The sequence below is a fragment of the Bos javanicus genome, chromosome 8, assembly GCF_032452875.1.
Source record: "Bos javanicus breed banteng chromosome 8, ARS-OSU_banteng_1.0, whole genome shotgun sequence".
NCBI classification, from domain to species: domain Eukaryota; kingdom Metazoa; phylum Chordata; class Mammalia; order Artiodactyla; family Bovidae; genus Bos; species Bos javanicus.
In genome coordinates this window covers 96013939-96039853 of record NC_083875.1, presented here as the reverse complement: position 1 = coordinate 96039853, position 25915 = coordinate 96013939, and the positions used below count along the sequence as shown (strand labels likewise).

Below are 25915 nucleotides of genomic sequence, written 5' to 3'. Positions count from 1 at the left end.
CTGAGGGTAAAATCTTGTACTTTTACTGTTATCAGAAGATTGCCCAATTACCCCTCTATTTCTCAAACAGCACAATCAAACGATAATAATAATTCCACTTCTGGGGATCTATTCAAAGAAACAATCCCCAGTAAAACTTTTACTTAATGTATAAAGATGCTCATGGAATTTTTTAGTAATAAAAAATGGAAACAATCTAAATATAAAAATAGTTAAATAAACCTATTATTAGACCCTTCTTTATATTCCTCCCAAGTCTATCTAACAAACTTCTCTCTATATTTTATGCCATACTTCCTTGTCATTAATTCTAGATAGAGTTGATCTGTATCTCAACTATACATGACACCTATTTAAATCATGTTCTGCCGATAGTACTTTAATATCTGTTTCATGGTCTAGATTATGAGATTCTTGAGAGCAGAAACTAAGTTATATTCACATCAGAATCCTTGGCACATAGCAGTTAGCAAATAAATTCTTCAGAAATGAAATGTTAAATTATATAGGAGTCACACTTGGATAAGTCTAGTCCCACAGAGGACAAATCCAATTTTGTTGAAGATCTATACAATAAGCAGAAGCTGCATATAACAGAAGGTCTAAGGAACCCACAACTAGCCCCAGGGTAGTAAATTTTCTATCAGCGGATACAGAGGTAGCTATAATATTCTGACAATGTCAATAAACAGAAGAGCTCTTTTCATGGAGGGAGTATTAACAATACGACTGAGATTGTGCTGACAGTGTATTGTATGCGGGTTGGAATACAGGCTCTGAAGTGATATGGCCCAAGTCTAAGTCTTAGCTCTGCCTTTATTTCCTCACCCATAAAATGAAGGTGACAGTAAACCTCCCTTATAAGTTTGTGGTGAGGGTTAAATGAGATGATGCATATAAAAACTTGGCATGGTGCTTAGAACACAGTAAATATTCAATAGAAGTTAATTTTTGTTATTACCATTATTACTGCCTCTTAAACTTCTGGCCTCCACTTACATTAGTTGATTCAGATGTGAAGGAAAGAAATAATCCAGAGGAAACTGGGCAGCATCCATAAGAACTGTAAAGCTGTAGAATGAAAATTTCACAGCTGGAGGCAAGGTTAATATATTTATTCATCACCTTTTATCACAGGTGATTGGAACTTGGAGAAGAAAAATAAATATTAAAAATCTAGACAATATTTAAAGTACAGCCTTAGACTAAGAACTAAAGATGGAAGAAATATGAGACCTGGGAAAAAAAATGCTTACCCAGAGTAACTAATACAAGTTAACACTGGTAGAATGTCCTATGCTTTTACCAGTGCAACACGAGTAGTAGTAATAAAAGAATAATAATATGGTAATGACAGTTGCAGCTGTGGCTAACACTTATACAGTACTTACTATGTGCCAGGTACTGTTCTAAATGCATTACTACATGTATTAACTCATTTAACCTATTAACTCTTAGACGGAAGCATTTGGGCTTAAGAATCCAACAGGTCTTAAGTTAAATCTTGGCCCTATCACTAATGGCCAGAGAACCTTGAGCAAGTTACTTCACTTTTCTGAGCTTTAGATTCCTCATATCTAACTGGGAGTGAGATATCTAACCCACAGGGAACATGTGAGGATGATCTGACAGTAAATCACAAAACACCTATCATCATGCCTTATATATAGTTAGATACCCTGGTAGCTATAACTTTATCATTTGCTATCAATATTGTAATCATAATTCAATCTTATGACCAAAACATCATTCTGAAGGCATGCAGAGCAAAGTTTTAAAAGGGGGAACCTTTTGCTTCCTTCCTGAGTTCCTCTTCGGCTTTACACAAAACAGTGAAAGTCAAAGTATTAGTTGTTCAGTTATGTCTGATTCTTTGCAACCCCATGGATTGTAGCCCGCCAGGCTCCTCTGTGCATGGAATTCTCTAGGCAAGAATACTGGAGTGGGTAGCCATTCTCTTCTTCAGGGGATCTTCCCGACCCAGGTCTCCTGTATTGCAGGCAGATTCTTAACCATCTGAGCCATTAAAAAATGGTAAGTATTCTATATTATCATTAAGTTTTTTCTCAGAATAAACTACACATGAGTAAAGTAGAATATTATAAAGATAAAAAGACCCTTAGACTAGCTTTAAAGATTTTTCACTCTAGGAATAGTAGTGGTGATAATTCTACAGTTTCTTACAGTAAATAGTGCTGAAAAGAATGAAAATGGCATATGGCTGGGGGAATCTTCCAAAGAAACTACTCTTCACAACCATCCCCTGTTCTTTTCTCTGCCTTTTAAGGTCACAGTAACATGATAGAAAATCTGGGACTCAAACCATCTGTCCAGGCAGTTCTATCACTGTTCATTTCTCTCATTAAATAATCAGAACACTTCACACTTCCCAAACACTGCTACCATAAAGAGCAGTTAAAGCAGAATGAAAGAAGCTTTTTCTAGCCAGAGATGTAGTGGTTAGAAATGCACAGTTCTTCTGAGGTTTGACATGGGATCATGCCAGTGGGAAGAAAGAAATCCAAGCTTTAGAAGAAAAATTAAGAATAACAGGATTATAATACAAGCTCCAGAAACAAAAGGTGACATTCTCATGAGGTCTCTAAGAACAGATGTGGCAGTTTAATATTGAGATAATTATACAGGTTTCTGATTTATAAATTTCTTATAAGTCTAAGAAGAAGAATAGTTTTCTTTACTTTTGAGAGTATTAATAATAGCAACTAATAACTTCTTAGCACTCAAGATATGTTTAATTCTCTTCAAAACCATTTTTGTGGATTAACTCAGTTCTTAAAACCATTCTATGTAGCAATTTCTGTTATTATTCTCATTTTACATTTGAGGAAATTTAGGACCAGGGAGGTTAAATAATTAGCTGTAAAAATGGATAGCTGGGATTCAAAAGCAAACAGACTGGCTCCACGCCTTTAATTTCTATGCTATACTATCTCACAGTTGTTTTTTTTAAAGTCTGGAAATTATACATTAAGTTTGGCATCTTTATTATATTTTAATAAACAAACTAGCTAAATGTCAAAAAACACTTCCCTATTCACCTAGCCACAGTGAGAGTGTCAACTACATATTTATTAGCTTACTAAGTATTTCTGTCTTATAATCAGAGTTTATTTAGCATGAAGGTGTTTGTTGTCATAAAGCAAAATAATATTTTATAATATATGAGCTTCAGGAACACACTCCAGGATCATGTCAATTTGGGGATACTTTATGACTTCGAGAAAAAAGGTTTGGATTATTCTCAAATCTCCAGAACAAGGTTAATATTACATGGAGACTCCTTGCCTTTAAATAAAGATTCAAATAAAGTATGTAATGTCTATGTATCCAGGAGAAACCAGTCTGAGTTTGGAATTATTCTTCTGTGCTACAGAACATTCTCCAATGTGCCCAATGGCTCAAGTTTATTCAGTGATAGAAGCCCTAATCTCAGCTAGTTGGTGAGGTAAATCTATGCTCCTGGTCATAAGAACCAGTAAGAATGACATAAGAACCATAAGAATGACAACAATGACAGCAGTCACACTAGCAATCATAATATTAATAACACTAAATAATTATAACAAAGGTAACCACCACTTACTGATAATAAGGGCTAAGTATCCCACTAAGTGCCTCATACTGCCTCATACTGTATCAGGGAGGCAGTGGAGGGTACTGATTAAAAGTATGAACTCCAGAGACAGGCTGCTGCCTGACCTATCTGCTGTGATGTTGAACAAATGACTTAAATTCTCAGTGCCTCACAGACTATCTATGGTTGTTATGAGGATTAGATGTGTTAATACATGAAAAATGTTCCCATCAGTGCCTGATCCACAGTAGTATGAGGAGATTAATATTCAAAAAAGCTAAAGGCTACAATTAGTTAGGGTGAAGCTGACATTTTCCAGGTCTGCCTGACTCCAGAGCCCACATTCTTTGGGTTCAGGTTCACATTCATTCTCTCTCTCTCAGAACTGTCAACAGGCCAACTGCATCATAAAGGGTATTAACAGTTACTCTACATTTTTGTCTTTTATAATCAAAGAGTTTGACTAAGGCAGCATTAAAAAAAAATGCTCAAAATGCCAGTCTAATATATTATAGTCCATCAATTAATTTAGAATTGAGATACTTTCCCCCTACAATTTTCTATCTGAATCAGGTGTCTTAAAAAAGATTATAATTAGCAGTGTCTTTCCTTTCTTGTTAGCACATACAATAATGGTACATCTTACAATGCATATCACCTTACATTTGACAAAATGTGGTAGCTGTTAACTACCGAATTATCCTTTAAATGTATCTTTTAAAGTATCCTTTAAAGAATGGGCCTCAGTCTATGCTAAAGGCACATTCCAGAGCTTGCCCAGCATTCATGACCTCAGTTCCAGCCAATCCCAATTTCTTCACTTAAACTTCACTTCACCTTAACTATCTCCTTCTTATTGATCCTTACCCATTCTCATCAAATTATTAAGTTCCAACAGCTCTAACAGCCAATTGGTTTTTTGGCTCAGAATCTGGGCCCAATTTTCTGTTCCTTATTTTGCCTTTCCCTTTCTGATGACTCAAGGGCTTCCAATCATAATGACTTCTTGGAGTGACAAACCCAGGGGCACTTCCTCAGTCCTGATAGGTATCCTCACTTCTCAAGCATAACTGGGAAACTCTGGGAAGCTGGGAAGTATCAGCTAACAGTGGAGCCTTGATGGTCATTCCCCATCCCACCCCTTTTTCAGTTACTTCCTTACTTCTACCTTCTGCAGTTATTTCTAAAGCCCCCTTTGTAAGAGCTTATCTGATTCATACTTAAACTTTTTTCCTGTTTTGGCCTGAGTGCCTCCATTCCACATATGGTCAGTCTCTTCATAGAAGAAAAAAATGTCAAGTTTTACATCATCTTTTCCTTGGAAAGACAATTCCAAGCTGTCTTCTACCTAGGGAGAAGATGAAAACCTTTACAGACTGAAACAAAGGAATTAAAATTTTTTTAAATCAAAAGAAAAAAAGATTCTTATGTTTTATATGGAGAGAGTATAGGTTTCAAGATAACTGTTTTTCAAGCTGGAGCATCTCTGAAATTGGGATGCATCAGTAGCACACAATCATTAGATTTCTTTCTTAAATGTATATAAAATAATGTTGCTTTTTACAACTGAAGACAACTCAGAATAAATGACTTATAGTAGTTACAGGATCACTCTGCAAAACATCCTGTTCCAGAGTTCCTTTCTGACTAAAAAAGAAAAGTAATCAAATAAAAATTATTCCCTTTAATAACCAAGTAAAACTATCAGGAAGTCATTATAATCAATAACTAAGTACTTATGTAAATGTAGTATAGAAACCCATATATCATTACATTATATATATGAAAAAAGAAGAAATAAAAGTACAAAGAATTCTGAGAGCATTTCCCTAAGAAACTTATCCTACAAACTTATCCTCCAAGTTCCCATTGGACTTGGTACACTTGTCTGTTGTAGCACTAACCACTTAACTGTTCATGCATTTGTTTTCTCTCAGTTAGACAGTGGGCTCCTCAAGGATAAGGACTGTACCTTATTCACCTTTGCCATCCGTGCAGAGCACAGTGCCAGGCAGAGACTGGGTGTTAAGGAACTGTTACGTCATTTGCTGAATGATTAGAGTTCTATTGCTTTGACTTTGACCTCAGGAAGATACTTCATTAAATTTTTAAATAAACTAGAATGATTATGATGAGGGAAGTAATTTTCCACAAACAGAACATGCTTCTTGCTTTCTAGGACAACACCTCCCTGGGAACAAGCACATTACGAGTAAGGTGATGGCCAGGGATCATAGGCTTAGGCTATATGAATTAAATTATCTAAAAGGAGATTTCATCTAAGCCACAATGACCTGTGAGAAAATTACTATGACCTAGGACATGTGAAATAAATAAGAAACCCAAGTAATGTTTGAAATGATTCTGTATTTTGAGTCCTAAGCAAATCAATGGAATGTTTTGAGGTGATAATAATATGATGTCTATGTGAACAAAAAAATAAATGACATTTCAGGTAGGGTAGGTGGGATTCTTACTTCTTATATTAATTAATTATTATGTTATGTTGTTCCCTAATGTAATGGCAATAAATTCTTCTTCAAGAGTCCAAGATCCTTTTCACTTTCTTGTGGTCAATAAAAAGCCAGGTTTTCTAGTTTTCCTTAAATAGTGCAGAAGGCACAAGTGGTAATAATTTTCTGTTGAACTCATTCTGGCCAATACTGAATGATAAAATGCTATATGAAACATCTCTGAGTTGCTTAATATAAACTTTACTTTTGAAACATGTTACTACTGAAGTGAAACATTTTTATTACCGACCTTCCCAAATTTGTGTTTGAGTGGGAGTCCTGCATCTTGAAATGCTGAAATAATATCAGATTTGTAATCCTGTATAAAAATTCCTAGGTCAACATCTTTACTATATGGAATAATGCTGCATTGCCGAAACCATCCTAAAAAAAAAGAAAAAAAAAAGGAATAAGAAAACTTTTTTAAAAACTTAAGTTTGGAAATAATTAGTAATTATTAGAATGGACAGTCTTTATAACAATGTATTTTATTTCACAGGATTAGATTTAGTGTGCTTTATCAGAATTTTTAAATTAGATCCCAACTTAATATTTATGATCATAGGAGCCAATTGTTGAAGAGTATTTCTTTTATTCCTCCCTTCCTTCACCTGCTCTGAGCACTCAGAAACCTCAAGACTTTTCATGATGTACTTTAATTTCTGAATAAATTATTAGCTTTAATAATGTTAACTGAGCCATTCATTTAAAACACTGTTACTTCTTAAAATGTTTACTCATAAATCTATGGTGAAAGTTGCTTTGAAAATATGCTAAAAACATAATTTAATTCTTTTGCTTAATCAATATTCCTTTCCTAAGCAGTAATTTGTAGAACTTAACAGCTCTGAATGTGTGATGGGTCATATAAAAAAGAAGAGCAGTATCAACCTCCATTTTCACATATCATCCAAAGATATGTCTACATATTTACTATGTATCTAAGTTAGGTGCTATTGTACTTTCTAAAAGGAAAAAGCTTTATACCTTAATATTACTAAGGGCTCTGGGTTTTCCCTTAATATGCTTCTACTCCTTTCATTCAAAGTATTCAAAAAGTAAACAAATGTCTACAATTACCTTTGGGAAATACTGTTTGGAATTCTAAACTTTAATTTCAGTTTTAACACAGATCTTTAGAAACCAAGAACAGGAGGATCTCACATCCAGTTTAAGAAAAATCTATAATCCACATCTATCAAAAAATCACAAATTATTAAAAAAGAAAAAAATGGAAGGCACTTTAAATATCACCTAATCCAACTTCTCTCATTTTATAAATGCCCTTAAAGGGCTAAGAACTCAAAAGACAGCATGAGAAATGATTAAGAAGAATTTTGGTAACAGTCCACAAAACAATCTTGCTTCAAAAAGTTAAACCTTAGAGCATATATCACATAAACGAGATGTACTGTTTTTTGTGCAGGGCAAGAGGCGGAGGTGGCTTACTCTAGCTGTAAACTCCTTGACACGAAGAATCATGTAAATTTTCCACAAAGCTTAAATGACAATATAACCATATATCCCTGTTTATACCTGTTGTACCATAATTACTAACAGCACTCCTTTCATTCATTCAAATTAAATAAATTATATGGTAACCCTCTAAAAGCAGAACAGAATTAACTTTTGTACAAATAGTTATAACTAAGAGGGAACAAAAATAGCTATAATCAGTTATCATTATAAACAAGAAAGAATTTTAAAAAATTTACGATTCTTAATAAGTTTACATTTCAAAGAAGTCTGATCTAATGAATAGTGGAAACAGATTTGGAAATCTCTCTTGGATTCTAAACTTTCCCATCTCAGAATAAGCAGAATATGATAAGACAATGATGTCCCATCAGTGATACCATCATGATGTGGAAAAGATTTGGGAAAGACCTTATAACATTCCCTTCATTGTTTCTCTTAAAAACACTTGATCTTAGAAACTTTTGATGCAATGCAAGTTGTCTGTATTGTTTGTATGTAAAGAAACAGAATACAGTTTCTTTTCAAAGAGAATAACCACCTATGGGTAGAAATAATAAAATGCTAATCTAAAGACTACCTGAGGATCACATGTAGTCTGCATGTTCTGATATGAATTTTACACACATTATTTTGGGAACCACAACATGGCCTTCCTAATTCTGTTTTATGATTTTGAAGTTATTTCTTTTTTAAAAAATCAATAAATCCTTGCTCCATGCACTATGTTTATTCTGTCTATAAATATGACACTTCAAATACCACTGATGTTTTGTCATCTCAAGCAGTCATCCCTAAAGCCAAAGAGGATGAAATGTCAAAAAGACAAATGAAAAGCAAGAATTTTACCTAGACAAGTTCCACTGCTCAGCCAGAACCGCACTCCCAACTTCTTTAATGTTTTGGCTGCTAGTTGCAACAATTCCTTTGCACGCTTCTGAAAGGTCATAGCTTCCACAGTGTTATCATCAAGGTATTGCTACAGATATAACAAATAGTAAGCTACTATACTATAGCAATGGCACCCCACTCCAGTTCTCTTGCCTGGAAAATCCCATGGACGGAGAAGCCTGGTAGGCTGCAGTCCATGGGGTCTCGAAGAGTTGGGCAGGACTGAGCGACTTCCCTTTCACTTTTCACTTTCATGCATTGGAGAAGGAAATGGCAACCCACTCCAGTGTTCTTGCCTGGAGAATCCCAGGGATGGTAGAGCCTGATAGGCTGCTGTCTATGGGGTCGCACAGAGTCGGACACGACTGAAGCGACTTAGCAGCAGCAGCATACTATAGCCATTTCTAAGTTACCAGAAATATTTCTGTGACATCCAAATTAAACTTGAAAACTAACCCATATTATAATTTTTCTAGTATAAAAATCAGGTTTCAGAATTCTTTGTTAGTCACACATTAAAATAAGACTATAAAGAGCAGATTCTAGGACAGCCAAGTTAAAGGAGGAAGGAATATAATCAGGATTCCCAGGGGTGAGTTTTATACATTCTAGTTTTACAGGAAAAGGCTAATTAAGACAGTTACATGCATATCTGAACTACAATGCATTCAATGATATTTTCATCATTCACTAGTATAAATGCTCTTTAGGACTGAATAGTATAGTAGAAAGAACATAGGATTTTTGAAGCAGACTATGTTCAAGTCTAATCTCACTTCATTTTAGCTGTGACCCTGGGCATATCACTTCAGAAGAAAATAAGCTCTATGAGGAAAGGGACTTCATTTTGTTTATCACTGTATCTCCAATGTCTAAAACAGTGCCTGAATGAATAAGAGAATGAAAGAACAAATCTCTCTCAGATATAATTTTCTCATCAGTAATTAAAGGATAATAATTATAGTCTGCAAGACAGCTGTGAGAATTTAATGAGCTAATGGATGACAGACAAATGTCTCACAAATTTTTAAATTCTATACAAATACTAGTCATTTATCTATAGTCTCTTCACTTTTCTTCATTTTAGGGGGTTCGGGAACTGAAGAAGAATTATAAGTTCTTCACTAATGCTTCACTACCTACAGGACAAAGTCTAAACTTCTTGGCGTGACAGACAAGGTCACTGTGTTTAGGTCTAGACTACTGGTCTGGCCTTTATCTCCACCCTCCTCAGATTTCACTCACCAAATATGTCACAATTTTTCAAGCCTCTATGTCTTCATAACATGCTTCCTTTGTCTGAAATGCCCTTGACTAATAAAATCTTGAATGTTTCAGTTCCACCCTCTTAAAAACAATCTCTGATTTTCCTAGGAATACATATATATTTATTCTTCCAGGACTCCTCCTCAGTTCAACATTAGAGAGCAAAAAATTATGTTTGCTACTAGATATGTAGACACAGACTAATGAAAAACTCTGTTCAATGAGCTCATAAGTTACTATTTTTATATACTTTTACTATAATTATTATATTTAATTCTTTTTTGATTTTTTGATGTACAAAACATCAAGAGCTTCTTTATTAAATGAATTATAATTTATATACAATATTATATTAGCTTCAGGTATAGAACACAGTGATTTTAAATTTTCATAGAGGTGTAGAAGACAGTGATTCAATATTTTCATACATTACAAAATGATCACCATGATAATTCTAGCTTCCATCTGTCACCATACAGAGCTATTACAATATTACTGACTATATTCCCTATTTTGTACATTACATACCCATGACTGGAAGTTTATATCTCTTAATCCCCTTCACCTATTTTGCCCATTCTCGCTTATCATATTTCATTCTAACTGCTGATTCTATTTATATTTCCTCCACTAGGCTGTAAAGATGATTCCTTGAGGGCAGGTACTGAATCTCTCCATCAGTGTATATGCAAATTTCAAATGGTACCTAGCATATAATATGTGACTAACACATACTGATAAATGGGTAAATGAATAAATGATTGATTAAGCCCCTCCCATGCCAACAATATCCTAAAATATCAGGCATTCTTTTACAATAGGAGGAAATACAGTTCCTACAAGGACCATATATTTCAAGCAAAAAGTATTGCTAGGAAAAAAGAGGGATTCCTGAAGATAAGTTACTTTCTCCAGAATACATATATGGGATCTCTTTAATATGAAAACATCCTCAGAGCCATAATGCTGTTAGGACATATGACTGGAATGAGAGATGCACGCTCTTATCCCTGCTGCAGGGAGAAAAGTCTAGAGCTAGGAGTTTAGAGACTCAGAATTTAGTCCATGCTGAGCCAATAATGACCGTGACTTACATCTCAAGACCTCACATCTTACATTTTGAGACCTTAGTTTTCTTAAATGTTAATGGTGAATCTTGGCTTATTTCACAGAGTAACTGAAAGGATCAAATCAAATAATATAAATGAAAACTTTATGTTCTACAAAAATATTACTCTGATAGTTATGTCCAGTTGACATACCTTTAATAACATGACACACCCAGAAATTCCATTCATTAGAACTGACCCTCATATGTGTTCAAATATAAACATGTATATACCTATACACTCTTTACATGTGTTATGGACTTTAAAAATTATAGTTATACATAGGGCTTTCCTGGTGGCTCAGACGGTAAGAAGTCTGCCTACAATGCAGGAGACCTGGGTTTGATCCCTGGGCTGGGAAGATCTCCTGGAGAAGGGAATGGCAACCCACTCCAGTATTCTTGCCTGAAGAATCTATCTCATGGACAGAGGAGTCTGGCGGGCTATGGACCATGTCACAAAGAGTTGGACACAACTGAGCAAACATACTTTTTTTTTTTTTCATTTAAAATGTCTCATATAAATCTTGGGATTATCATGCGTTTAGAAAAAGACTGAATCCTAATTTAAATATCACATCATATTTGATCTTTTCTGTTCAGGCAACTTTTGCCCAAATCTTTCCCCAAAATACAGATTAAAAATAACAAGATAACAGAAGGTGCCCACACATTCATAGATGAGGAAACTAAGAGTCAGAAATTTTCCCCAGGTCTCAGAGCAATGTAGTAGAAGAGGATATGAATATAGCTTTCTAGATATTCCTGAACTAGGGATCCAGATATTTCCATATCCTCTATGGTTTTTTTTACTGGAACTCAACACACTGGAGAGCACCAATTATTTTTTGATGGCTGCTGCTGAGACAAAATCAAGTGCAGAAAAATATGTATTATCCTATGCTTTGGTAGATTGAGAAAATAGTTGAAGTAAAAAAGGAAGTCAGGAGACACTTCCCTCTGTTCTCCTTCCCTTCCTGGACTCTTCTAAACTAGAACCATCACATGAGGCAGAGCAAGAAAGTGAACAGTGGTGGCCTGGCAAGGGTATCGGGGCCTGAGCAGGTGATGTGGGCATCCACATGGGGCAAATCAAAATCAAGCAGCATCTGACAGGATAAAGTGAAAGCACAGAATCACTTCTGTGTTAGTCTTACTAAAGGTGTATAATATCAATGTAACATGAGGAAAAACCACACAAACCCCAAACAAGGGACAGTTTACAAAATATCTAGCCTGTAATCTTCAAAAGTATCAAAGTCATAAATGTTAAAAAGTGATTGTGAAACTGTTCCAGATTTAAGGAAACTAAAGAGACAGAAAATAAAAGCAACATGTGATTCTGAACTAGATCCTTTGATTATAATGGTCATTATTAGGATAATTAGCAAAACTTGAATGAGGATTAAATGGTAATAATCTTTATGTTATTTTCTGATTTTTTGTATTAAGATATTATGAGAATGTTCTTGTTTTTAAGAAATATTAAATTACTTGAGGTTGTGCGGTAGATATCAACAAATAACTCCCAAATGGTTAAGGAAAAGGAATTATTTGTATTGCATCTGTAACTTTTCTGAAGGTTTGAAAACGTTTCCAAAAATCTATTTTAAAAAAGGAAAGTTAGAAGGCTGCTCTATGAGATCTAGTAGATTAGCTCATCAATTTTTTTTTTTAAAACACGAGGCATTGTATTTAAGACTGTTTGGCGCCATCAAGTGTTCAAAGTTAGGTATGTTCACTTTAATTTGAAAACTGACCTTCCTGGTTCTAACATAAGAAATTAAGTCAATTCTAAAGGAAATCAACCCTGAATATTCACTGGAAGGACTGATGCTGAAGCTGAAACTCCAATACTTCGGCTACCTGATACAAAGAACCAACTCATTTGAAAAGACCCTAATGCTGGGAAAGACTCGAGGCGGTAGGAGAAGGGGACGACAAATGATGAGATGGTTGGATGGCATCACCAATGCGATAGACATGAGTTTGAGTAGGCTCCGGGAGTTGACAGGGAAGCCTGGCATGCTGCAGTCCATGGGGTCGCAAAGAGTCGGACACGACTGAGTGACTGAACTGAACTGATTCTCATGATTTCTCAATATTTTGAAACATTTTACATTTTACACTGCCTTCTAACAAAGATCAATAAAATGAGTATGGGCAAATGCTTGCCAAGTAAATGGAGCAGCCCCAATAAGTGTTCTGGAAAAAAAAAGAAAAAACCATGATTCTGAGCACCTTATTCTTTATGCATTTTCCCACCACTATAGGATCTTTTCTTTGTGTCAGGTATTGTGCTAGATGCTGGGGCTACAGAGGAGAGTAAAATAAGATGCCTGCTATCAAAAAGTTCACATCATCTTATAGGTGGACAGGACAGACATTCACAATTAATTGTGATAATTGCTAGGACAGAGGTGGCAATCAGAACAAACTCTTTGAGACAGGAACAGTGAATGGATGGTGAAATTCAAGCACCAGTCTGCTTCTCTTCCGCTTCCTCATACACTGTGGTAGGGATGTGAAGGGCAGCACTTGCCCACTGACACTGGCCCAGCTACACATGCAGTTTTCCAGCTTCTCATTCATGAGGCTTCAGCCACAAATCTAAAGATTTAAAGGAACAGGGCTAGGAAGGCCTACTCTGGCTGTCATGTCTAGACGTTGGGTGCCAGCACAACCTATCAGAAAAAAAACCCTTGCATTTTTGGGTTCTGGGCATTTGGCTGGTGACAATACAGCTGGTACTTCTTTTTCTCATTCCCCTCCAGTCCTTGGATACACAGCTTTTTTGGAAGGGAACCCAGAAAATAAAATAAAATAAAAGTTTGCCCAGAAAAATAAAGGGCACGAGGAAAAACTAGAGTACCAAAACCCCACCACAGATCTGATTGCTTTCACTGTATCTCTGTTTCATGTCATTTCCTAGAGCTGAACTTTCACGTCCTTTAAAATCATCTTTATATCCCCAGGGTCTGGAGAGTTCCTGGGAAGCCGGCTTTTAATAAATGTTTATTGAACTGAAAGTTAAAACAACAGAAAAAAGTAAAGTTCAAAAGCACTTGGTCTTTGTGTAGCATTTATCTTGAAAGACCTTCATAAACACAAAAAATTCATATTCAGTGCCAACCCTCTGAGAAAAACTGTATTTTCTATGAAGTATGTATTTTACATGGTTTGATCCTACTTGGATTGCTTTAAGAACAGAATGTACCATCTTTATAAAGTTTGTGGGCAATCCTAACTAAAAGCAGAGGCCAGTGCTGAACCTGTCAATGTCTATCCAAATAAAATAAGATCTCCGTAAATATCAAACCATTCAACTGGGGAATAAATTGTTCCTTAAGGTTAATGTTTAATCTACTTAAAAAATTTAAACAATCTAGAAGGAAACAGACAAATCAGAAAAGACGTTTTCTTACCTAAGTCTCTTTTTACCCTCCCCCCACCTCAACTGATAAATACTAAAAATAAACATATTTCCTTTAAATTGTAAAGTACAATATTTGGTTAACTCTAACCTGAAAGAATGCTCGAGCTTCTTTATACCTACACTCAATAAATCTAGAGTGTGGTATTTCTTCTAGAAAGTGCATTGGATCTTTTGGAATGAGAACATCTAATCCATCAACAGTAATTTGTTGTAACTCTGGCCTGAAAACAAAAATTAAGACTTATTACAAGGACTTAATTCAGAAAACTGGCAGCCTCTTCAAAGTACATTCATAAAAAAAAAAAATACAACATAAGCAAAATAGCTAAAGATCAAGCATATAAGGTACCATTTTTAAAGATCTACTCTTTTAGCAACTGTCAAATATATAATACAGCAATGTTAATTAACTACAGTCATCATACTGTATATTATATCCCAAGAACTTATCTCATAACTGGAAGTTTTTACATTCTGAACACTTTTATTTATAAGTATATATCTACAAACATACTTTATCCTGTGTCTGATCTCTTTACAAATATAATAAGATTGTATTCTTTTATGCCTCACTTCTGTCACTCAGCATTGTAGGATTCATCTTGTTGCTACACAGAGCATGAGTTAAGAGCTTCTTCATTTCCCTGCCCCATGGTTCTTCACTGTGTACACACACCACATTTTGTTTGGGGCACTGAGAACAATGTTGCTATGAACATTCTGATACATATTTCCTGGAGTATATGTACATGAGTTGCTTCTTGTTGAATATTTACATTTCAAAACTTATTTGTATGAAATACATTTTAAGTTTTATACTAAATGTGAAAAAGAGAATAAGAATTCATGACTGAACAAGGTAGGTTTCACGTATTCCCTTTAGACCCTGAATTTACCTGTCAAAAGCTCCAGGATAACGACCAAACTGTAACTTTCGAAAAGGAACAAACTTCCTGTCGACATGTCCTTTCAGCCGTAGATGGCCATGCCAGAGGTAGTTGCCACTCCTCTCATGAAAGACCACCAAGTGGATGGCATGACTGGCCAATTTGCAGATGTAGTGCAGGGGGATTTCAGTTCCAGAAAGTGAGTCTATCCAATCCAGCCGGGGGTCCTTGCTCTCGATCTTCAGGCATTGAAATCCCATATTTTCAGCTATCCAAAACCAGCCTTCCTAAAACAAAAGAAACATTTAAATATTTTAAATGTTTGAATATTTAAAATAAATACTAGTAGCAAAATTAAAGTTACTCTTAATACTGAATTAAGTCTTCTGTATTATTGTCCTAATCTGCTCTTTGCCTGAAGATTAAAAAACGAAGGTGGAGAAGGAAAGGTGGTGGTGAGAGAATTAAGGAAAGCATCAAAAAGAGAAACCAAAGAGCATGGAAGACATGTTCAAAGACTCTCTTTATGAAAATCAATACAAATTTCTCCCTTGGAATGAGAATGTCCATGCACTATAGTGTTCTCTGGTTAGCATCTCCAAAGTAAATGTTAATGTAAGGACTTAAAATTAAACCTGTGATTCTCCACTTAACTTCTAATAATCTTCAAAAGTGCTTCATAAGAGCAGGGTTTCTCATCTCATAGTTATATCCCAATGCCTCAAACTGCTACTAAAATAGAAGTCTATCATAATATACATCGTTAGAAAACAGAATAAGATATACTATAAAGCAAAGTACATTTCAAACAGTTATTAGTTATAGTATAACTCTCACGTAAAAAGATTAACCTATAGGGTAGATTTTTAATCCTAACCACCAGTGCTACGGATGGTTAAACAGTATTATTAAGAACACCTCCCATTTGAACAGAAATGTACAGTTTTTAAAGAACCTTTATAAACATTACTGTATTTATATATAACATCTATGGCTTCCCTGATAGCTCAGTTGGTAAAGAATCCACCTGCAATGAAGGAGACCCCGGTTCGATTCCTGGGTCAGGAAGTTCCCCCTGACAGGATAGGCTACCCACTCCAGTATTCCTAGGCTTTCCTTATGGCTCAGGTGGTAAAGAATCCACCTGCAATGCAGGTTTGATCTGGGTTTGATCGCTGGGTTGAGAAGATCCCCCGGAGAAGAGAAAGGCTACCCACTCCAGTATTCTGGCCTGGAGAATTCCATGGACTGTATAGTCCATGGGGTTGCAAAGAGTCAGACATGACTGAGCGACTTTCACTGACTGGTTGAATTCATGACATCGATCTTAAAGAGTAAGTAGCACAGATATTGTACATAAAGAAAAAGACTTACATAAGTCCAAAGAGACAAAATTAACAAGAGGCAAAGCTACTGCCAGCATTTAGGTCTTATGTAACCAAATACAAAGTTCTTTCTACTCTACACCACCACCTCTTTAAGTCTATATTTATATAATGTGTATGAAGCTTATTCACATTAATTATTTCATCTAATGTCCATAGAAACTATGGGAGGTCAACAGGGAAGATATTACACCTAATCTACAGTTAAGGAAAACAAAGTTCTAAGTGGTAATACCAGGCATTAAAGTTATTAAAGGTTGGAACTATGTCTAAAAAGTGATCATTCTGGTACAGAATGCTAACCAGTATCAATTACAATTGCCTTCCCCTTTCTGGATATAGAGTGAAATTGTGTTTTGGTCAAAGGAAATGTGGATGGAAACATCAGATACCACTTCTAGGCCTGGCCTTACAATGTCCCATAAGATCTCTGCTTTTTCTCTTTTATCTGCATGTAGAGAAACAAAGAACTATGGGATAGGGAGGCCACACAAATGAAACATCCTGCATCCTGGGGCACTGCTTATAGGAAAGTCATCCAGGAATACCCTTGACTAAGAATATTCACACTGGATTTTGTCAAGAGAAAATTACTCCTTTTTTGCACTAAGTCAATGAGATTTTAGGGTTGTTTTTAGCAGCAATTAATGTAACTTACCCTGTCTAAACTGTGGAAAATTCTGAAAGAGATGGGAATACCAGACCACCTGACCTGCCTCTTGAGAAACCTATATGCAGGTCAGGAAGCAACAGTTAGAACTGGACATGGAACAACAGACTGGTTCCAAATAGGAAAAGGAGTACGTCAAGGCTGTATATTGTCATCCTGCTTATTTACCTTATATGCAGAGTACATCATGAGAAACGCTGGGCTGGAAGAAGCACAAGCTGGAATCAAGATTGCTGGGAGAAATATCAATAACCTCAGATATGCAGATAACACCACCCTTATGGGAGAAAGTGAAGAGGAACTAAAAAGCCTCTTGATGAAAGTGGAAGAGGAGAGTAAAAAAGTTGGCTTAAAGCTCAACATTCAGAAAACGAAGATCATGGCATCTGGTCCCATCACTTCATGGGAAATAGATGGGGAAACAGTGGAAACAGTGGCTGACTTTAGTTTTCTGGGCTCCAAAATCACTGCAGATGGTGACTGCAGCCATGAAATTAAAAGACGCTTACTCCTTGGAAGGAAAGTTATGACCAACCTAGAGAGCATATTCAAAAGCAGAGACATTACTTTGCCAATAAAGGTCCGTCTAGTCAAGGCTATGGTTTTTCCAGTAGTCATGTATGGATGTGAGAGTTGGACTATAAAGAAAGCTGAGCGCCGAAGAATTGATGCTTTTGAACTGTGGTGCTGAAGAAGACTCCTGAGAGTCCCTTGGACTGCAAGAAGATCCAAACAGTCCATCCTAAAGGAGATCAGTCCTGGGTGTTCATTGGAAGGACTGATGTTGAAGCTGAAACTCCATTACTTTGGCCACCTGATACGAAGGGCTGTCTTATTTAAAAAGACCCTGATGCTGGGAAAGATTGAGGGCAGGAGAATGGGATGACAGAGGATGAGATGGTAGATGGCATCACTGACACAATGGACATGGGTTTGGGTGAACTCCGGGAGTTGGTGATGGACAGGGAGGCCTGGCGTGCTGCGCTTCCTGGGGTTGCAAAGAGTCGGACATGACTGAGCGACTAAACTAAATTGACCCTGTCTAATACAATTTTACCTTGGTTCTCCTTATATTAGAATTAACTGCTGTAGGATTTCCTTTCTTCATAAACCTAAGAGGTGGAAAGTACTGATTGAGCGTAAGAGTGGCCCATTCAGAGCACGAATCTACTGTACAGGATGAAATAAAAACATTATAAATTGGTAAATTTAGGAAAAATTTAAAAGGCCAGACAGAACTTGAAAAGGAATCAGACCTCGAGTGTGAGGAGATAGACAAAACAGCAAGAACTATGAAATGGCTTGCCTTTTCATAATCATGACAGAGGAGAGTCAAGAACAAAGAAGTTGCTCTCATCAAACACAGCAAAGGCCTAACTAAAGGCTGTACTGCACAAATCTACTTCCAGTTGTGGGCTTCCCAGGTGGCTGAGTGGTAAAGAATCCACCTGCCATTGCAGATGTGGGTTCAATAACTGGGGTCAGTAAGATTCCCTGGGGAAGGAAATGGCAACCCACTCTAGTATTCTTGCCTGGGAAATCTCATAGACAGAGCAGCCTTGTGTTTTGTTATTTATAGCTGAAAATATTCCTGATATAATTTATGTCTTTATAAAAAATTTTAAATACAGTTGAAATTGGTTTAATCTTATATTGTTTTACAAAAGACACATTCCATTACCTGAAAGCAAATCATCTTACCTCATTCTTCCATAGTTGATACTGTAGTGCAAATGTAGTAAAGTCTCTTGGAACACAGAAAACCTTGCATTCTGAAGTGGAGGAGGCATAAGAAGTATTCTTGACTTGTTCAAAGTTTTTATTAATCAGTTCCAGAATCAAAGGATCAATAAGGAACACGGGTACATTTTGACTGGATGTTAGCATAATAAATTTTTTAACTGCACGCTGTTTGAGAGGAAAAGAATTCCCTTAATTTTTCTAAACCAATACAATAATCTATCTCATTAAGTTTTATTCATTAATTTTATAAGAATACATATAGAGTGCTTATTCAATACATACCAGGCTTACTACTTTGCTAACATTAAAAAACCCACAAATAAATAATACACTGTACCTGCTCTCAAGAAGCTCATGGTCTAATGAGGACAACGTACAAATATTTACAATATAAGATAAGTACAGAACAGCAATCAACTAATTAACTGCACATCAAAAGGATATCGAAAACTTCACAGAGGAAGCAGTATCTGAGATGACAACTCTGGACTTACAAATTATTCCCTTGGTAGTAGCTAAATCTTTTCAAGCAAAAGTTGGAGAGGAAATACCAGGTCTTTCAATTTTAAAATATTAGTCATGTCAACATTTTCAAAACCAAAAATCAATTGTATGTAGAACTTTTCTTCATATTTGAAATACTGCTTAATAATCTTGCCAAGCAAAAGACAAACTAAAATACACTGTCTGCTTGACCATTCCTGCACACAGTTTGACTTTCTAATAATACTGTAATACTGATATTTTAAAATACGATTCTGCTGAGCAATAAGCAGAACATTCTACTGCAAAAAATAAATTTTGAAATCAGAATGGAAACCAAATAATCACACTTAGGAGTAAACAATATCTAAGAGTAGCCAAGAAAACAAAATAAATAGCATACATTGTTGCTTAAAAGCCTACGTTAATGAAAGCAATAATGACTTCAATGGGATGTATGCCCATCAAAAAAGATGCTTCATGGAATTAAGGATGAATGATTACTCACAAAAACCTGAAAATACTTGTAAAAACATATACAAGATAATAAACAGATTAGAATATCAGGAATTATAAAGATAAAAAAGTGAGAAAATGTATGAAATCAGTCTCTTATCCTTTGTTTTTACTGTAGGGTATTATGCAAATACCATCTTTGCATGAAATGTTTCCTTGGTATCTCTAATTTTCTTGAAGAGATCTCTAGTCTTTCCCATTCTGTTGTTTTCCTCTATTTCTTTGCATTGATCGCTGAGGAAGGCTTTCTTATCTCTTCTTGCTATTCTTTGGAACTCTGCATTCAGATGCTTATATCTTTCCTTTTCTCCTTTGCTTTTCGCTTCTCTTTTCACAGCTATTTGTAAGGCCTCCCCAGACAGCCATTTTGCTTTTTTGCATTGCTTTTCCATGGGGATGGTCTTGATCCCTGTCCCTGTACAATGTCATGAACCTCATTCCATAGTTCATCAGGCATTCTATCTATCAGATCTAGGCCCTTAAATCTATTTCTCACTTCCACTGTATAATCATAAGGGATTTGATTTAGGTCATACCTGAATGGTCTAGTGGTTTTCCCTACTTTCTTCAGTTTAAGTCTGAATTTGGCAATACGGAGTTCATGATCTGAGCCACAGTCAGCTCCTGGTCTTGATTTGTTGATTGTATAGAGCTTCTCCATCTTTGGCTGCAAAGAATATAATCAATCTGATTTCAGTGTTGACCATCTGGTGATGTCCATATGTAGAGTCTTCTCTTGTGTTGTTGGAAGACAGTGTTTGCCATGACCAGTGCATTTTCTTGGCAAAACTCTATTAGTCTTCGCCCTGCTTCATTCCGTATTCCAAGGCCAACTTTGCCTGTTACTCTAGGTGTTTCTTGACTTCCTACTTTTGCATTCCAGTCCCCTATAATGAAAAGGACATCTTCTTTGGGAGTTAGTTCTAAAAGGTCTTGTAGGTCTTCAAAGAACAGTTCAACTTCAGCTTCTTCAGCATTACTGGTTGGGGCATAGACTTCGATTACTGTAATACTGAATGGTTTGCCTTGGAAACGAACAGAGATCATTCTGTTGTTTTGACCTAACAGAAGCAGAATACATAAGAAGAGGTGGCAGGAATACACAGAAGAACTGTACAAAAAGATCTTCACGACCCAGATAATCACGATGGTGTGATCACTCACATAGAGCCAGACATCCTGGAATGTGAAGTCAAGTGGGCCTTAGAAAGCATCACTACGAACAAAGCTAGTAGAGGCGATGGAATTCCAGTTGAGCTATTTCAAATCTTGAAAGCTGATGCTGTAAAAGTGCTGCACTCAATATGCCAGCAAATTTGGAAAACTCAGCAGTGGCCACAGGACTGGAAAAGGTCAGTTTTCATTCCAATCCCAAAGAAAGGCAATGCCAAAGAATGCTCAAACTACTGCACAATTGCACTCATCTCACACACTAGTAAAGTAATGCTCAAAATTCTCCAAGCCAGGTTTCAGCAATACGTGAACTGTGAAATTCCAGTTGTTCAAGCTGGTTTTAGAAAAGGCAGAGGAACCAGAGATCAAACTGCCAACATCTGCTGGATCATCGAAAAAGCAAGAGAGTTCCAGAAAAACATCTATTTTTGCTTTATTGACTATGCCAAAGCCTTTGACTGTGTGGATCACAAAAAACTGTGGAAAATTCTTCAAGAGATGGGAATACCAGACCACCTGATTTGCCTCTTGAGAAACCTGTATGCAGGTCAGGAAGCAGCAGTTAGAACTGGACATGGAACAACAGACTAGTTCCAAATAGGAAAAGGAGTACGTCAAGGCTGTATATTGTCACCCTGCTTATTTAACTTTTATGCAGAGTACATCATGAGAAACGCTAGGCTGGAAAAAACACAAGCTGGTATCAAGATTGCCAGGAAAAATATCAATAACCTCAGATTGCAGATGACACCACCCCTATGGCAGAAAGTGAAGAGGAACTCAAAAGCCTCTTGATGAAAGTGAAAATGGAGAGTGAAAAAGTTGGCTTAAAGCTCAACATTCGAAGATCATGGCATCTGGTCCCATCACTTCATGGGAAATAGATGGGGAAACAGTGGAAACAGTGTCAGACTTTATTTTTGGGGGCTCCAAAATCACTGCAGATGGTGACTGCAGCCATGAAATTAAAAGACGCTTACTCCTTGGAAGAAAAGTTATGACCAATCTAGATAGCATATTCAAAAGCAGAGACGTTACTTTGCCAACAAAGGTCTGTCTAGTCAAGGCTATGGTTTTTCCAGTGGTCATGTATGGATATGAGTGTTGGACTGTGAAGAAAGCTGAGCACTGAAGAATTGATGCTTTTGAACTGTGGTGTTGGAGAAGATTCTTGAGAGTCCCTTGGACTGCAAGGAGATCCAACCAGTCCATTCTGAAGGAGATCAGCCCTGGGATTTCTTTGGAAGGAATGATGCTAAAGCTGAAACTCCAGTACTTTGGCCACCTCATGTGAAGAGTTGACTCATTGGAAAAGACTCTGATGCTGGGAGGGATTTGGGGCAGGAGGAGAAGGGGACGACAGAGGATGAGATGGCTGGATGGCATCACTGACTCGATGGACATGAGTCTGAGTGAACTCCGGGAGTTGGTGATGGACAGGGAGGTCTGGAGTGCTGCGATTCATGGAGTTGCAAAGAGTTGGACACGACTGAGCGATTGAACTGAACTGAACTGATTATGCAAATACCAAGAATATAATAATCTCTGCTCCAGAGGTAATAATCTCTGCTCCAGAGGAGTTTATTACCTCTTAGTGGGAGAGACAACTAAGTAAAAAGTTAGAATAAACAATGCTATGCCGTGAAATTCAGTAACTTAGAGGAAATGGATAAATTTCTTTAAAAACACAATTAACAAAACTACCAGAAGATGAAACAGGAAATCTGACTTGCCTTATAACTATTAACAAAATTGAATTTGTTGTATAAAAAAAGTCTTGCCATCAAAACAAGAAAAAACTCTAAGATGGTTCCCTGGCGAATTCTATCAAAGATTTAAGGAAGAAATAATGCCAATTATACAAAAACTGTTTCCGAACTGAGCAGGAGAAAATACTTCAAACTCATTTTGAGGTCGGTATAATCCTAATAGCAAAACCTAACAAAGACATTACAGAAAAAGAAATAAAAGTATATACCACTGTCCCTCATAAACACAGATGCAGTGACATTTAACAGGATACTAAAAAATTAATTCCTGTAGTTAAAAAAAAAAGAAAATACTATGACCAAGTATACGTTATCCCACGAATGAAAGGCAGCATTTGAAAATTAATCAATCATATTAATAGAATAAAGGGAAGAAACCTCTATGAGAATTTCAACACAAAAAAAAAAATTTGACAAAATTCAATTCCTATTTCATGATAAAAACCTCTCAGCAAACCAGGAATAGGACACTTGTTCAATTTGATAGAATATGAACAAAAAAATCTATTACTGAGTTGCAGGAGTTCTTTATTTATCCTTGATTATCAACCTTTTGTCAGACACATGTTTTGCAAATATTCTTTGTATTTTCTTGGTTCAGTTCTGCTCTTCACATATTTATTCATTTGGGGAAGCACCACAACTCAATGAATAGGATTTTGGAAGCAAGCAGTTAGAATCTGGAATCACTTATTAGCCAACCAACTTTAATCTTTTGAAGTGAACTGAGGACAAACATGATTTAGCAGCATCAAGTCTATAAGGACTAAACGTGATACTCCATAAAAGCACGTGGCACAGTGTCTTCCCCTTGCCTTCTGTCACCTACTCCCACTTCCCACCAAGCTAGCTATTAAAACTGTCATAATTCAACAAATACTTATTAAGTATATAAGTGAATGAACTAAATGAACTTGGCAATTGAAGAATTTCTCGACTGTCATACATACCCACTGCATGCCATCAAATCCAATTCGGCTTCCTTTGGATTTTGATAAACCAGATCCATTCTAAGAAGATAACAAAAATAAAAGTTAGTAAATGCAAAGCCCAGCACTTAACATTACATTTAGGGCAGGTATGAGGTTCAACCTATGTAACTGGCTAATACTCATTAAAATGCATAATCTAAATACATATAGTCATGAGCTAAGAATTCTACAATTATATAACTACCCAAGATGGACAACATTGAGACTGCTCTAATTTATTAAACAGGCATATATCGTCAACATCTCAGAATCTATTAACTTCCATCAAATAATAGTAAATTCTTTGCTATCTCTTTAGAATTAGTATATTTATAAGATCTTCAGAAGCTACTAGATTCTAAATCATTGTCTCTTTATCTTTATGCCTAAAGGTTTATAATAAAGGTAAGTTATAACACTATACTTCCCTGTTAGGCACTATATTAAAAATCAACTTTGTACTAAACTAAGTCTAACATTTTATCAAAATTATTTATCACTGAACTCTTTCCAATGAGTGATGAAATGTTTGGAAAAATAACAATTTTCACACAATTCTATCAGAAAATTTCAACATCACTGAAACTTTGCACCTCTGACTTTTAGTGTGTTATTATAATAATTTTTAACTGCAGTTCTGAATTGCTCCTTATCATGCCCATGAAGAGGAGAATTTCAAAGAAATATTTCTGCAAGGATTTTAAAAACTGATTGATTTTAGGTACTGCAAAAGTAAAGTATGTTAGGAAGATATACAGCTATAATGAAGTTTAATAATGAGAAAGAAGGAAAAAAATGTTACCTTTGCTGATAAATAGTGCTTGTAGTAGTACAACTGAAATAGCAGAAATGCAGAACTTGTCAAAGTTAAAACCACCAAAATCACGTTCTTACTGATTCTACTCATCAGTTTGCAGTGCTCACTTGGTTGTCTTTTGAAAGTAACCCAGTTGGTTTCATCTTTTGGGGTAAAAAGATAATCTTGTTTTCTGTGAAAAATATTTCTGAAGAGCAAAAAAAAAAAAAGCCTATATTTAATTTTTCAACTTTATTAACCATGAAAAAGTTACCTAAAGTTCAACAGAACATTCTTTGATTTGGTAATGTCCTATCCTAAAGAAATCATCAGATATAAGACCAAACCTGGAAGAACAAAAATGTTTATCATGGCATTCTTTACAATTGCAAAAAATAAACTTAAGTGGGATATCCATAAAAACTGACCAACAGAGATGGGAGGGATTCTCCCCCAGGGTTTCTGATTTAGTAGAACCGGGGTGAGGCCTCTGAGTTTGCAATTCTGATACATTCTCAGGTGATGCTGATGCACATACTAAGGCCACTGCCAAAGAAAAAATAAACTTTTGGTCAAGGAACATCACCTGTGTAACAGCTCTGTTGTCTAATGTGATGTAGGTTGTGGTCAGTTTTTATAAATATCCCATACACATTTTCAGTTTTTGGCAAGTGTAAAAAAAGTCATGATAAAAAATTTTGTTCTTTAACATGTACACACTACTTTATTTGTTTTTGGCTGCACTGGGTCTTCATTGCTGCACACGGGCTTTCTCTAGTTGCGGAGAGCAGGGCCTACTCTCTAGCTGCGATGTGTGGGCTTCTCCTGTGCAGTGGCTTCTCTCGTGCAGTACAGGCTCTAGGTGCATGGGCTCGGTAGTTTTGACTTGCTGACTCAAGGGTGTGCAAGCTTCAGTAGTTGTGGCACAGGGACTCATTCGTTGTGGCTTGCAGGTTCCAGAATGTGACCTCAGTAGTCGTGGTGCACAGGCTTAGCTGCTCCGTGGCATGTGGAATCTTCGTGGATCAGGGACTGAACCCACATCCCCTACGTCACAAGGGAATTCCTCAAAGTTTCTGTTCATCTTTGGTCCCATCTGACTATTCCCTTAGAACAAGTAATTTAATACAGTTCTATTTCTTCTTACCTCCTCTTCACTGTTTGCTTTTGGTCATACACACAACATTTGGTTCTTCAAATGTTTATCTTTATTCCTTTAACTATATACTGCTGCTGC

At 36.2% G+C, this 25915-nt stretch overlaps 1 protein-coding gene across 3 annotated transcripts in view; it reads right to left on the bottom strand.

Moving 5' to 3' along the window:
• The window catches only part of FKTN (fukutin), a 58748-nt gene that overhangs the window by 17683 nt on the left and 15150 nt on the right, over positions 1 to 25915 (bottom strand). For 2 of the 3 annotated variants that reach the window (XM_061426404.1, XM_061426402.1), the window contains exons 2-9: positions 24685 to 24886; positions 23862 to 23921; positions 18929 to 19135; positions 15182 to 15459; positions 14374 to 14506; positions 8434 to 8563; positions 6359 to 6492; positions 4816 to 4943 (exon numbers count right to left, since the gene is read on the bottom strand). In XM_061426404.1, coding sequence (XP_061282388.1) covers positions 4816 to 4943; positions 6359 to 6492; positions 8434 to 8563; positions 14374 to 14506; positions 15182 to 15459; positions 18929 to 19135; positions 23862 to 23921; positions 24685 to 24789 — 1175 coding nt within the window. In that variant the 5' untranslated portion in view covers positions 24790 to 24886. Of the gene's footprint in view, positions 1 to 1788; positions 2017 to 4815; positions 4944 to 6358; positions 6493 to 8433; positions 8564 to 14373; positions 14507 to 15181; positions 15460 to 18928; positions 19136 to 23861; positions 23922 to 24684; positions 24887 to 25915 lie in introns of all 3 variants that reach the window. The other variant, XR_009738194.1, reaches the window with a different exon arrangement.